This window comes from Arvicanthis niloticus, chromosome 9 (genome assembly GCF_011762505.2).
Source record: "Arvicanthis niloticus isolate mArvNil1 chromosome 9, mArvNil1.pat.X, whole genome shotgun sequence".
In the NCBI taxonomy this organism is placed as follows: Eukaryota; Metazoa; Chordata; class Mammalia; order Rodentia; family Muridae; genus Arvicanthis; species Arvicanthis niloticus.
The window spans coordinates 53,596,131-53,611,686 of record NC_047666.1 but is presented as its reverse complement, the minus strand read 5'-3'; the positions used below and the strand labels follow the sequence as shown (position 1 = coordinate 53,611,686).

The 15,556-nt window shown below is 47.4% G+C and overlaps 1 protein-coding gene across 8 annotated transcripts in view; it reads right to left on the bottom strand.

Moving 5' to 3' along the window:
• Tsen2 (tRNA splicing endonuclease subunit 2) overlaps positions 1-15,556 on the bottom strand; it is a 62,858-nt gene that overhangs the window by 32,488 nt on the left and 14,814 nt on the right. The window contains exons 1-2 of one of the 8 annotated variants that reach the window (XR_013112571.1): positions 8,840-9,153; positions 827-1,035 (exon numbers count right to left, since the gene is read on the bottom strand). Coding sequence is in view for 7 of the 8 variants with exons in the window: in XM_076940304.1 (XP_076796419.1) it covers positions 827-1,015 (189 nt within the window). In the remaining variant the exon portion in view is untranslated. The other 7 variants (XM_076940304.1, XM_034512363.2, XM_076940306.1 and 4 more) reach the window with 7 other exon arrangements.

The window sequence follows — 15,556 nt, the reverse complement described above, 5'->3', positions numbered from 1 at the left end:
AGCAGGATTAACTGTCATAGGTAAATATCTTCCAGAGGGGATGGCAAGTACAGTTCACAGGTGGCCAGCAGTGCAAACCTCAGCACCAAACCAAACTAGCAAACCCTAATCCTGGACTGTGGTGACAGGAAACTGCTCCATAAATTTATAATGTCACTGGATTAAAGGTATGCTTATAAGGAGTGACATCATGGCTATAAACTATGTATTGATCAGTTTATGTTAAAAAAAAAAACAATTACTTTTTAAGACCCAATCGTTTAAATTTTATGTGTATGGGTGTTTTGCCTGGATGCATGTCTATCTGTATCACATATACCCGGTGCCTTCGGAGGCCAGAAGAAGATACTGAATCATCTGGAACTGAAATCACAGACAACCGTGAACTGCCATATTGGTGCTAGGAATTAGATCTGGGACCTCTGGAAAAGCAGTCACTGCTCTTAACTGCTCAGCCATCTCTCCATCAGGCTGGCTTTAAAAATGTCCCAGCAATAAGAAGGACATGGAGAATGGGTCTCACCTGTCGTCCTGCCTAACAAGTGCCCAGCAAGGACAGAGAGCAGAGATGTTGGAGAACTTTCCACAGGCCCTGGCTCATGGGCCCTGTGCCACTGTAGCGACCTCTGGGAAGGGACAGAAGTCAGTGGGGGTGAGTGTCATGTTTTTACTCATTTTCTTTCTGTAAATTACTTGTCTTTACACCGCTTCACCCTGCGTGTTGCTGTAATGCTGGTTTGTGGTTGGGTGTGTCTAGTTCTCAGGCTTACAGTTGAAGCTTCAGAGCGGCTTGTTCTGGGAAGGAACTGGAAAGGGCGGGACTTACCTTCCCGTACAGCTGCTCCATGTCCTCTGCACCCCTCACCACCACATTGTTGCTGATCATTTCGGCCTGGAATATTCGGAATTCCTTCCTGGGATCTTGGTCCTGACCAAAGGGGATGGGCAGTGGTGACTCGTAGCTCTCGTACACTCTTCTTTTCCTCTTTGGAGCACGGAACACTGCCTCTGCCATTCTTCAAGGATAACAGGTCTCTAGAGGACAAAGGAAGGGACCACTCAGTAATCACAGAACAACAGAGCCAGCACGAACCAGGATCACGCAGTCTCTTGAGGAAAAGCAGAGTATTTGTAAAACAATGAACTAGAAGATACCATATAACGAGGACATCAGTACATGGGTCACTGAGGTATCTCAGACACTAAGACCTCTAAGAAGCCCGTACCATCATTTTAACTGAAGCTGCTGACACCAAGGCCTAGCTACATGCCTTGAGAATTCCTGCCTTTAAGGACAACATACTTTCTTTTCCTTGACCAACAAACATTAAGTATCTCCCAGGGACTGCTAATACTCAGAAGTACTGGATATAAAGTGGACAAAGAGATAAAACCAAGAATGTGTCCTTGGCAGAAGTAGTCTGGTGAATCCCTGGGGTAGTCAGTCCTCAGGGTTCTCTGTTTGCTTTATTGAGACAAGTTTTGTGTGGTCCAGGCTGACCTTGAACCATGCAGGTGAGGATGACCATGAACTCTTGGTCCCCCTGCCTTTACTTCCTAAGTGCAGAGATTTGAGGTGTGAGTCACCATGCCTGGCTCCCACTTTTAAAAGGGAAATCTGTGAATTATAGCAGAGTCACTGTCATTTAAGGGGCAATTATGTCCCACTAAACGCCAGTGGGTGTGTGCAGGGACTTTGACACAGAGGGAAACATGGACCAAGGAGGTAAAGTTAGAACATCTGACAAGCGAGTGTCGGTGCTAGCTTCCACAGTGCACGCACCCAAATCAGCAAGCTGTTGCATCTTAGCTGTAAAACTGTGGGCAACCCCCCCCCCCCCCCCCCCCAGCCTCTGGGCTTTAGTTCATCTAGAAAAGGGGAGAAAACCAGCTTCTCGAAGCCATGGTTCACAGAGTGCTTGGGACAGGACCTGGCAGAGTGGCATCAGCCATACTCTGATGATACTGGTTATGAAGTGAGCACAAGCAATGCCATTTTACAGTCAAGGCAACATTCGGGTCAGTGAGGCCTGTAAAGGGCCCTGTGAATGACAGCTACGGGACCTCTCTGTGGGTCCCGCTCAGGTACAGGTTGCATCTGTTCACTGTGGGCTAGGCCTGAGTGAGAGGCCACACAGCTACCCATCAGGTAGAGAATTACCTAGGAGGATCCAAGGAAGCTGAAGACCTCTTTACTCTGGGTCTTACGCTGACCCAAGGAGACAAAACAAGTGTGGAACACACACAAAAGCAAGGTGGATGTAACACAGAGCTGCTGCCAGCGACCAGCACAAAGCACTGTTGAGCCACAGCCCATGCAAATGTGTACATTGCAACTTCACTAGGTAGGTGGGGGATTTGAACCTGCAGCTGTCAGGTCTACACATGACTTAAACTGAGAGGTTACAGGGAGCTCTCAGGTCACCTACATAATCCCTCACAAAGGACAGAATACAACTGATGACCTGGATGCCCTTGCCCTCAAACCAGCATTCATTAGGCAAGAGAGAGTTGGGCCTGAGGAGGTGGGTGGCTTTAACATTTCATGACCATTAAAAAGAAACAAGGTGGCAAGAGTACTGCCTGCTCCATTAGAGGACTCTGGTTCCATCCTCAGCATCTACACAGCAGTTCAGGCCTATCTGTAACTCCTGTCCCAAGGATCCAATGCCCTCTTTTGGCCTCTGTGGGTACTGCATGCATGTTAAGCACAGACAAGACACACAGGCAGGCAAACACTGACAAGATGATGATGATGATGATGATGATGATGATGATGATAGAAACATCAAGCCTTGGCCAAGGTGTTCATGGAATTTCTCTTGAAGCCAGGAACTTCAATAAAGACAAGGAAACATGGACCAAGGAAGTAAAGTTAGAACAACTGACAAGTGAGTGTCAAAGATACCCATGCATGGGGATGGAGAGAGGCTTAGTAGTTAAGACACTGGATGCTCATCCGGAAGACCCAGGTTCAATTCCCAGCATGCACATGGTGGCTTATACCCACCTGCAACTCTGGTTGCTGGGAATCAGATATCCTCTTCTGGCTTCCTGGGGGGAGGGGGGCAGGGAGGGGAACCAAGCACTCAAGTGTTACATGTCAGTGCAGATACAAACATCAGGTATTTATGTATAGGGTAGACCAGACCAGGACGGTCTGGAGGACTGGATATAAAGGCTTTTACTTGCTTCTCTTCCTAGTGCTGGGGATTGAACCCAGGGCCTGGCTCATTCAAAGAAAATGCTCTATCAAAGGGGCCACAGTCCCAGCCCAGCCATGTTTTTATTCCCACTATACAAGTGAAAAAAAGAATAACTTGTGTGTAAATGTACCTGCAAAGATTGTTAAGGAGAAACCTGGCCTTACACCAGGACTTACACATGGACTCACACCAAAGCACCACAAAGCATATTTCTGTCCAAAAGCAAGGCCCGTCCTTTATTCTTCCCCTAACCTGCTAGCCTAAGACTCATTTTAAATTTTTGGTTTTGCTGACACATGGTCGTGCTATGTAGCTTTGGCTAGCTTTAAACTATGATCTTTCTGCCCCAGCCTCTCATGTGCTACCTACGACTAATGGCATGAACCATCACACCCAATGGTCAGCCCAACCCCTTTTATATACTCCTAAGTGTCAATCCAAGCACAAACCACACAGGAAGAGGTGGATCCTTATCATTTCCCAACACTCTTGGATCAGGTGTCAAAGAAGCCTCCCTAATGTAAAACTCACCCATGGTCTCTTATCATTTATTTATTTTTTGAGACGAGGCCACACGTAGCCCAGGCTGGCTTCAAACTTGAACGTAGCTGAGGATGGCCATAAAAACAGCTTGATACTCTTGCCTCCACCTCTGAAAGTTGGGATTACAGGCAGGCAGCAGCACGCTTGGTTTGATGCGGTGCTGAGAGTAGAAATACGCTGCCAACTGCGTCCCATCCTCACCCCTCGTGGGCTCCTCATCATTTGAAAACACACTTGTATCTGTGTTTCCCATGCACAACTCCTGAGAGTTGCAGGGCTTAGGGCCAGCGCAGACCAGCCTGGGTCTGCGGCAGACGGCATCTGTCATCGAGAGCGAAGTGCTCGGTAGCCCTCAGGACGCTGTGCCCATGCGCGCTTGAGTGACAGCCAGCTCCCACCCCACTCACGCCTGAAGCCGCTCACACTCTGGACACAGAACACAACCGACCCGCCGGCTCCCAACCTCCGGTCAGTCTTACCTTACGCAGCCACGCGCGCGCACCGTTACCCGGCAACCTGGGGGCGGTGCTGTAGCCGTCAAGCAGTGCGGCCGCAAAACCAGCTGCGCGCAGCCGCAAAACTGACCGGCTGCGTCCTAGCACAGCACGCCTGCGCACAGGACCGCCGATGGTACATTCCGCCCCATCCCCCCCAAGTCTATTGAGAAAGGCTAAGGGGTCATTTATCCCTCCTTAATCCTCACAGCAGTCCCACAAGATCCATTTTTCCCCCCTTTTGAGGTTACATAGGTCTCACTGTATAGCCTTCGTTTGCCTGGAGCTCACTAGTGCAGACTGGCCTTCAACTCACGGAGATCCACCTGTCTTTGTATCTCCAGTGCTCACTGCCTGGAGGTTCCAACACAAGGTTCATTTTTTAGAGATGAGATATGAAGTGACCTGCCCTAAAAGACTGCCCTCGATCTCCGTGTGATATTCCATTTTGTTCAATAATGAACCCTGAATGCTACAAGGGAAGATGTGCCCACTGGTGCAATAATGGTGGGACAGTTACAGAGGCAGCCAACACTTAATGGCTGGATCTGAGGTCTATTCGACAGAGAGAAGACAAGCCTGGTATTGTAAACTTGATCAAAAGCCGGTGTCTCGGGAGGTTAAGAAGAAACTGACTACTACTGTCTTGTTAAATGAAGAGGTCCAACTACTTCCAAATATTTTGGCTACACCCACAGATTAGTGCTGCCTTCACTCCTGGCCAAAGAAGCTTCTCTCTGCAGAAGGTGGTGGTGACTATACAGACTCAGTACTGGTCAAAATGCTGACAGATGACTGCAGAGTGCTAAGCCTTAAATGGGAATATCTATATTAACCCTTGCCTGCCAGAGGCTGAGGAAACTCTGAAAAAGGGAGAGGTGCAGAAAGAAGGCAGGAGCCAGAAGATGGGAGGATGCTGTGAAATGCTGTCTTCTGGACATGACAGAGCCCATGGCCTTCACAAACTCACAGAAGACTTGTAACCTACATAAGGCTTGGCCAAGATTAAGCCTGAAAGATCAGTGAACAGTCTAGCCGGCAGTACTAATTGCATCTGATGGATGATCAAAAAGATAAAAGACAGGGGAATGAAGATAGGCAGGGATGTGTGGGCAAGTGGGGGTGGGAAAGGAGAGTTGGAGATGGCTATAATCAAGACACACTGTGAAACTGTTTAAGAATACACAAAAAATATTCAACAACAACAACAACAACAAACGTAAAACAAAGAATACAGACAGGCAGTAAAACAAAACAAAACAAAAAACCAAATTGTGTCAGACCTGGTGGTGAGTGCCTTTAATCCTAGCACTTGGTAAGGTGAAGCAGCCAGATCTCTATGAATTAAAGGCTAGCCTGGCCTACATAGCGAGTTCCAGATCAGCCCAGACTATATAGTGAGATCCTCTCTTCCTTCTCTTATCTTTCCTTTTCTTTTTTTTTCTCCTAAGCTGGGGTGTGAATTAGTGGCAGAGCAATTACCTAGCTTGCAGAGGTCCTGGGGTCCATAAACACAAAACAAAACAAAACATAAAAAAATGTATTTCTCAAACTTCCAACCTTTGCTTTCTTGTTCTTTCATATCCCTCATATCTCAACTTTGATTTCCTTGTTGGAGTATTTGAAAATAATCCCTACCCACAGGCGTGGTGGTGTGCTAGGGAAGCTGAGGGGCTAGCATCTTCTGAGGCTGGGAGTTCAAGGCCAGGCAACATCCTGAGACCCTTGCTTATCTCTTAAAAGAACAACATGAAGTGGCATCATGTCCTCACACACCTTTAATCCCAGCACTCAGGAGGCAGAAGTGGGTGGATCTCTGAGTTCGAGGTTAACCTGGTCTACAGAGTGAGTTCCAGGACAGCCAGGGCTACACAGAGAAATCCTGTCTCAAAAAAACCAAACCAACCAAGCAAACAAAAAACCTACCACCAACAAGAGGGGCTGCAGAAGTGGCTCAGGGGTTAAGAGCACTGAGCGCTTTACCAGAGAACCTGTGCTCAATTTATAGAACCTACTTTGTGGTTCACAACCATCTGTAATTTCAGTTCCAGAGCATCTGATGCCCTTTTTTGGCACCAAGCAGACATATGTGTATGCAAAACAGTCATGTGGTAGTACACTTTTTTTCCCTTTTGTATGAGTACACCTCAGCTGTCTTCAAATGCACCAGAAGAGGGTGTCAGACCCCATTACAGATGCTTGTGAGACCCCATTACAGATACTTGTGAGCCACAGTGTGGTTGCTGGGAATTGAACTCAGAACCTCTAGGAAGAGCAGTCAGTTCTTTTAACGGCTGAGCCATCTCTCCAGCCTGTCAAAATGGCCATAAACATAAAATAAGTAAATTTTAAAATGAATAAAACAAGAACCTTAAACATCATGTAAGATCTCACTCATGATATCCTAGTATGAATCTCTTAATGTATTACATACGTGTAATACAGGCACTCATGCTCGTATCAACTGTGTAGTAGATTCTATTTCTGGTGTTAGCAAATATTGACCTGTTCTTCCCAGGAGAACACTGGGCTGGCTTCTGGGAGCCTCTGATCACAGCCTTTTCACCCTGTGGTCAATATAACCCTGTTTCACACTGGTGGTTCTATTTAAAGCCAGTCTCTGTATTATCTGCTGTTGATTCCTTAACACTGACCTCACAGCCAGTAGTGCAGTAACTGGTGTGTGCCAGGGGCTTATCTGAGCCATATTTCCTCCAGTAAATCGCATTTCCTGGCTGAGCAACACTGCCTCACTTCAGTACTCTGCTTGAGGGCATTTGAAACACTGAAATCATGTGTAAAAACCCACAAGAGTGTAGAAATCTCGGCATTCACTAACCCAGAAAGCATGCTTCTGTTTGTTGCTCTGAGAGCTGGAACTAGAAGGTGGGCTTCTTGTGGGCAGCCTCAGCTGGGAGTGTGCACATGGCTGACTCTGCAAATCTGTGAGGGATTGCAAAAATGAGGCCTCATTCTGAGGACACACACACACACACACACACACACACACAAATTTCAGAATTCCAGAGTAGTGTTAGAAACAAACAGAAAACAATCTAGGTGTCACATAAGGGAATGCATGACCGAAGGGAAAGTAGCTTGGGAATGTGACTATTTCTTTAAAGGGGTGTAACCAAGACTCAAATCAGGCTAGCAAGCACACGGGGGGGGGGGGGGGGGGGGGGGGGGGGGGAAGGGCAGGATCTCCATAGCAGGTGATACCTCTGTGATGCCTCTGTCTCTTCTCCATTGGCTGGGGGCTGATCTCACAGACTTTTGATATTGGTTAGTTTTAAAAGAATCCAAGGCAAAGACAATGATGGAAAGGAATTAGACTTTAGACCATCAAGCTCTGGGGATGTGTGTGGTTCTGGGAATAGTGTATCATATAAACAAAAGTTTTACCAGGTAGGGGAGATTTATGGAATATCTGTCTGTCTGTCTGTCTGTCTATCTATCTATCTATCTATCTATCTATCTATCTATCTATCTATCTATCTTTTGAGACAGGGTTTCTCTGTGTAGCCTTGGCTGTTCTGGAACTCACTCTGTAGATCAGGCTGTCTGCAAACTCAGAGATCTGGCTGCCTCCACCTCCGAGTGCCGGGATTAAAGGTGTAAGCTATTTTTGATAGAATAAAACAAGCAAACATTTCTATCAGTATAAAGGTCATCTGTCTACTACATAGTAAACACAGCTGGAAATGGGCTTCGAGTCTTTTGTTTGTTTGGTTTTTGTTTTGTTTTTTCAGATAAGGGTTTCTTTGTGTAGTCCTCGCTGTCCTGTAACTCACTCTGTAGATCAGACTGGCTTCAAACTCAGAGATCTACCTGCTTCTGCCTTCTGAGTGCTGGGATTAAAGGCGTCCCAACTATCTGGGGACACCAAATCTTAATGTAAGTCATGAATGGAGCCACCAGATAATTTTGAAATATATTTAAAAAAAAAGTTGTCCTCCCCCACATACCTTCTGTCAGGGGTGGAAAGGGTTTTGAAACTGTATTTAACATATCAAAGTAGACCTGGTCACCAGGTTCTCCCATCGTCCCTACCTGTTACAGGGTATGGCTGGCACTCCCTTGCCCTCTACCCTGAACTCTCCAGCCCAGGGGCTGGGCTAGGGCTGCCCTTCTCCCAGAGATGCTTCCCTGTGTAACCAGACATTTTGGTTACCTACCTCTCCTTTTGTACCTTTGGCCTCCTGGCTGTTGTTCTTGGTTCCCCTCTCTCCTTTCCCCTCTCCCCTCTTCCCATATGGTTCAGGGTCGTGACCACTTTGGACTCTCCCAGATGTGTTTGCCTCTGGCTATCTTCCCTTATACCTATAATAAACTTACTCCTCAACCATACCTAGGACAGCCATAATATCTCTCTCTCTCTCTCTCTCTCTCTCTCTCTCTCTCTCTCTCTCTCTCTCTCTCTCCATTCAGAAACAGTCTGATGTTGCTGGCTTCAAACTCTGCATGTAGCACAGCCTTCATCTCCCAAATTCTGGCATTATAGGCGTGCCACGTGGTGTACAGATTCAACAGTTTTCTAATCTGCAGTTCGAGTTCAATTAGATGCCCAGCGTTTTATGTAGCCATCCTCCTCACCTCTACTATGGCCGCTGTGAGGTTGTCAGAGCATGCCTGTGAGTTGGGTGCCACCAATTCTGTCTCTGTCGTCGCCGGTGGCTGGGATCAGAGCAGGCTCCATGGACTCCCAGCCTCAATAGCCCCATGGGTCTTAGGTCAAGTACCCAACACAAGCATTCAATATTGAAACAAACACGACTCTGTAAGAGTTTGTGGGAAGGCAGGTGATGGGCCAGAAAGGCTTCCTGGAAGAGTTGCTTTAGAAGCTGGGCTGATTGCTGTCTAGAGCACAGGGCTGGCCATAGTGAGAGGCTGGGCACAGCTTGGAAGTTCAGGAAGGAGCTGGGCCTGGCCAGGGCAGGAGGTCGGAGTCGAGATAAGGCCGGATAGGCAAGGCGGGGACGATTGTGGAGGCGCTTGAATTCCAGGCTTGGCTTTCGGACTTTACCCCGCAGACAATGGGGAGCCGGTCGCATTTCTGAGCAGGGCAGGGCAGCCCCTGTCGCACCATTGTTTCCCCGAGAGGCCGGACCCTGCAGTGTTGTATTGTGATCACGAGATGGCGGTATTTCAGCAAATTTCAACCACTCCAGGTGAAGCCTTCTTGTGCTATTGAGCACCATCCTCAACCAGAGGGGCGAAACAAAACACCAAATCTACCCAACCAGGGATGTGATCCAGCTTCAGCCCGTGGGCACAACAAGCCTTCTGCCTTTCACAGCTTTGAGGGAGACTCTGTTGAGCTACAGAAAAGGAGAGATCCGTGCTGCTAGAAGCTCTGCGACAGCTTTTTAAGGGGGGCGACATGCCTATTTCTCATGCTGAGAAGCGAGGGTTCGTTGGGACCACGGGGTGAATAGCGAGCCCTCAAGGTTTTCGGTTACTGGGCCTTTGCATGGTATCCAGGCTCTGCCTTTAGTCTATTGTGATTGTCAGAAAAAACAAAAACCAAAACAAGACAACCCAGATCACCACAGTATTATTGAGGGAAATAAGTCATTCCCGCACCTTTTTAGAGGGACACGAGGTCCTCCAAGTTAGAGATCAGAACACCGGTCTCACCAGAAGGAAACAGTTAAATGACTTGTCCAAGGTCACACAGAGCTGACACACTCGAGGGGATGCTGGACCCCAGGATTGCTATGCCTACCTGTTGCCTACCTTTAACAGTCTACCGTGTCCTACTGTGGGGCCAATTTCTTAAAGAAACTTGTGTGAACTACTCGAAGAGATACAAAGATTTTCTTTTCAAAACTGTGTATGCACATATGTCTTGTGTATCGGTTTGTGCACAAGAACGCTGGTGCCCAACGAGGCCAGAGGTTGGATCCTCCTGGAGCTGGAGTTACAGGCAGGTGATTGTGAGCTACCTGAGTGGGTGCTGGAAACTGAACTCAGTCTTCTGCAGTACAGAACAGTGAGTGCTCTTAATCACTGAGCTGTCTCTCAGCCCCAAATGACTTTTTAAAATAGAAGTTATTTATTTATTTATTTATTTATTTATTTATTTATTTATTTATGTGTGTGCATGAGCCAAGCTGCTTGGGGAAGCCAGAATGGGTAGTTGGATCCCCTGGAGCTGGGTTGACAGGCAGTTGAGCCACTGGGTGTAGGTGCTGGGAATAGAACTCAGGTTCCAAGGCAGAGTAGTAAGCACTCTTACATGCTGAGCCACCTCTCCAGCCCGGCACCTCTTTTTAATCAAAACAGGTGGCATGTAGTTGAGTGTGCATGTGTGTGTGTACGTGTGTGCATGTGTGTGTGTGTGTGCATGTGTGTTTGTATGTGCTTGTGTGTGCATGTGTATGTTTTGAGAGAAAGAGGCTGACTGTCTCTCCCTATATGGAAGGCACATTCATAAAATATGCCACAGACACAGACTGTACAGCATTCTGAGAGTAGACAACTGTGCGGCAGTGAAAATGAACAAACTAACTTGTTAACGTGTTTCTCCAAAAGTGTGTCGATAGGCAAATTTCAAACACGTGATAAAGATGCAGGATAGTATTTATCCTAGTTAATGAAAATTAAAACACGAAACATCACACACTGGGTGTACATATGGATATATGATCATACACCAATGCCCAGTCATCCATGGTATCCAATTGGCAGTGGATAAAGGGACTTTAATTTTGTCTCTAATGCGTCATTTCTTAAAAACAAAACAAGAAAACATGGAAAGAAATCTGGGTGGTGGGTATGGGAACCGATTGCCCATTATTTCTCCTATTATTTATGCAAATACAAAAGATGCTTCAGGGAGGTAAACAGAAGCCAGACTTTCCTGTCTGGGGTCTGAAGGTGGTGGCAGCACTCTGCGGCCTGAGGAGAGTCAGGAAGGATGAGGCCCTAGTTCTGGTCCCAGGATTTGTAGCTGGTGAGGTCCCAGACACGAACATTTGCAGACCTAGGTATCCACCCTTGTTGCTGTCACTGCAGGGAGATAGGTACAGTTCTGAAACTGCTGGGTCCCTTCAGGGAGGACACAGCACAGAGGCCAGGACCGGGTAGTTCCATCATGGAAGCTTCTGGCTGGCAGCGGCCACATTGTGAGCTCACTTCCCCTCTGTCCTTTGCTTTGGTCATTTTCTCTGAGGCTGTGGTCACACGTGACCTTGCTGGCCGGCACCCACTTTCTAATGCCAGGTGCTCCATCCAGAAAACAAACCCAGTTTTCACTTTTGCTTTTTGTTTTCCAGGGTGGTGCTGACCGGCATGCAGCAGCATGAGCGTCAGTGTTCTATGGATCACGACAGGGAAAGAAGCGATCAACTGACCTCCTGTGCTGCACAGTGATGTTTCGGTCAGTGGCAGATGGGGAGGCAGGAGGCTGCACGTAGGTGTGTGGAAGGCTAGACCACAGAGCCTTAGCATGCATCAGGCCATGCCATACATAGCTTTCATGTGTAGCAGGCTAGTTTACAGCCTTGCCATGTGGCAGGCTAGATCATGTAGCCTACGTGTGAAGGCTAGGTGGATGAGGCATGTGTGGCAGAATTTGGGGCAAACCTTTCAGAAATGAGTAAAATGAGTCTTTTATTCCTCAGAGCACATTCCACTCTTCAGTGCACAGCTGTGCCCTTTTTCTCTTATTTCCCCGCCCCTCCTTTTCACTGTCAGATCGCTCATGTTGAGCTGATGTGTTGCTTTCAGGGTTCACTGTCTGCTTTCTTATTCCTCACTCTTAGGATTTGTGTGTGCAGTGTCCCCTGCTGGCACACTTGGTCTCTGCATAGCAGCTGTTTTGGGGGGCCCATGGAACCTTAGTTAGTAGTAGAGCTAGCAGAAGTGAGTCATGGGGTTCCTGCCTGAGCCTTTGCCTCCTGGTTTACCACGGTGTGAAAAGCTGCAAGCAGCACCACCGCAGAGCCCACCACGATGCCTGCTGGGCTGTGCTCCCTGAGACTGTGAGCCAAGACAAACCCTTCCTCCCTTAAGTTGCTTCCTCCACGAGGGCTTCTTCCACAGCAACAAGAGCAGCAACATGTGTTCACCTCACCTCTCCATTTCATTCGTTCCCTCATTCATTCATTCATTCATTCATTCATTCATTCATCTATTCTTTCATTCATTTATTCTTTCATTCATCAACTTATTCATTCATTTTTATCCTTCTTAGGTTCTATTTGATTTACTGTATGAGTATGGATGTTTACTTGCATGTATACATGTGCACCACAGGTGTGTAGTGTCTGTCTGTGGAGCCAGCAGAGAGCGTCAGATCCCTTAGACCTGGAGTTACAGACATTTGTGAGCTACCATCTGGGTGCTGGAAACTGAACCAGGGACCTCTGTGAGAGCAGTCAGTGCTCTTCCCCAGTAAGCTGTCTCTTCAGCCCCCTATCCCCATGTTAAAGACTGAGAGTCAGAACAGCTATGTGTTTTACTGAAGGTAACACAGAAGACACAGCTGATGCCACATTCAAGCCCTAGTCCCCCTCCACCACCACGGCTGTCACTGCAGGCCCTCTCACTGTGCTGAGGAGATTGTACTGCTGTCCGTTTATGACATCATCCTTCTTTCTAAAATGGTGGTATAGAGAACGCTTGTCTTGCTTTCTCTCTCAAAACCCAAGTGTTCTTTGTTCCTGGCTGCTTTTGTCTTCTTGTGGCCCTCCATGGGTCATAATTTCCTGGGTGGCTAAAGAACTCTGCCCTCTACTCACAGGACAGAGGTCTAAAGCTTTCCTGCTTGTCTGAGCACACTCACCTCACATGTCAAAGGTCTAAATTCCAGGCAAGCCAGTGACAATGCTCCAGTCATCAGATTTGAAACCAAATTTCAGCAAAGACACATTTGCTGCCAGAAAGCAAATTAGTTTTTTCTTTTCTCTCTCATTTTTTTCCCACCCAAACATAACATCCTCTTATGAAATATGTCCAATCTGCAATATTTACTTTCCCTTATTTAATAACAGGAAAGACTTTGCTGCACTTTTGTTGATTTTTGCATTTCTTATTAAAATTCTTAAGGGGCTTTTGGGGGAACTTAATCAGCAAAAAAAAAAAAAAAAAAAAAAAAAAAAAAAAAAAAAAAAGGAGGAGAGAAAAAAATTCCTCATGTGCGGTCCCCAGGACTAGTGAACAGAGGAAGCACGATGTTTGTATAAGAGCTGATGATGGGAGAAGCCAGTCACGTGCTCCGGAACCTTCCTCAGACTCTTTTCCTTCTCTGAGTCCTTCTCAGCTGTCTACAGAGCAGGGCCAAATGCCATGCTTTCTGCCAAGACTTGAGCTGGTGTCCATGCCCCTTGCCAGGTTGGGACAGACACAGACGTTCATGGAACACCCAGCACGATTGCTGCAGGTCTCCGTTTCCCCTTTTTGCATTGGCAGATAAAGAGACCAAGGCTCTGTAGTCCCTCTTCAGCGCGCTGTCTTTGCGGCTCAGAGGGAAAGGCTCACAGTAGTCACACACGCCCAGCTCGCTGTGCTCCACGATCCTCAGGGACAGGTAGATAATTCCTAGCTGTAACTTGCTATGGGCCACACAGCTACAGGACAGCAGAGCTCAGTGACCTGAGCTGTCCTCTACTGGGTTACCGGTTATTGGACCGTACTCCATGGCCTCGTCAGGACAACATGATGCTTTGAATATAGCGTGTCCTAAGTTTTTAGAATTCTCCCTGGAGAGGGTATGGCTACCACCCTTGTTTCCTGATTAGGGCTTCAAGTAGCTTCAAGACTTTAGGTTTTATATTTGTATTCTAATAGAAATAATTATATTAAAATGGTAAAGTTTCACTTGTTTATTTGGGGGTATTGTGTGGTATGTATGGGGGTGCTCATGTTGGGGGGTCAGAGGACATCTTGCAGAAGCTGGTTCTTCCGTTCTGTGTATGGGTCCAGGGGGTTGAACTCAGTTGGTCAGGCTTGGGTGCAAGGCCTTTACCCTCTGAGCCTCTCAGCAGCCCAGGAATAATTTTAATTAATTAAAATTAATTAATTAATTAATTTAGGTTTTTCGAGACAGGGTTTCTCTGTATAGCCCTGGCTGTCCTGGAATTCACTCTGTAGACCAGGCTGTCCTCGAACTCAGAAATCCTCCTGCCTCTGCCTCCTGAGTGCTGGCATTAAAGGTATGTGCCACCATATTTATAAGCACGCTTTGACATTGTTTTACTGTTATAAAAAGACCCCTTTACAGAGGCAGCAGCCTTATAAGACAGTGAACCCAAGGTTACACAGATGAGGAGACAAGTCTAGACAGGCCAAAGGATTTGATGCCCACGGCTGTGGCAAACTAGATCTGGAATCTAAGTCTCTAAGCCTGGAAGGAAAACTTGGGGCTCACGCTGTGAGAGCTTTCCTGGTGTCCTTAGGAATTTGAATCTTCTCACAAATGGCCACCTGGAAGGCTTGAGGGGGAGTGACTCAGTCCAGCTTGGACTGTGGAGGTCTGGGGTGGAGAACAAGCCAGAGGGCCCAGGCTGAGCGGAAGAGGCTATTACAAGCTGCAGGCAAGAGGGCCTCAGGCATGCCCACCTCACATCCTGTTTCCTCCCAGCTCCCTGAGCAATCTTTCCTCTAAGCCCACCCTCCTCCAAGAGCTCTTCTCTGATTCCTGCCCTCTCTGTGGTGCTGGGATTTGAACCCAGAACTTCATACTCGTTAGACCCTAATTTTTCCCACCTTCTTTGCATGCTCAAAGGCCTCAGTCACAGTGAGTCTTAACCTTCCAGAGGTCTGAGAGCTGTCTGAAGACTAAGGAAAGAAAATCACACAGGCTCTGCGTACAAATGCTCCACCCAAGGAACATGACATGGGCTTTCACAGACCCCAGCCCTGCTTATGCTTGTGAAGAACCAGGAAGGCAGACACCCTGAAAGTATCAGCTGTGTGTTGTAAATGTCCTGGGAATGGGTGTGCAACTGAGGCTGGGGGTGGGGCAAAGAGAGCTAAGTTTGTCCTCTGAGAGGGGACAGCAAAGAGCTGGAGAGGTGGCTCAGTGGCTAAGAGCACTGACTGCTCTTCCAGAGGATCTGGGTTTGGTTCTCAGTACCTACACAGCAGCTCACAACGTCTGTAGCTCCAGTTTCAGGGAGATCTAATGCTGAAATCTGGCTCTTGAGAGCAGCACCAGGGACACGCAGGAGGCACAAACATACATGCATGGCTGGAAGAAATATTAATTGATATGAATTCCAGGCCAGCTCAGGCTACAGAGTGAGACCCTGTCTCTAAACAACAACAACAACAACAACATACCCAGAAGGAAAAAAGGGGGGACCT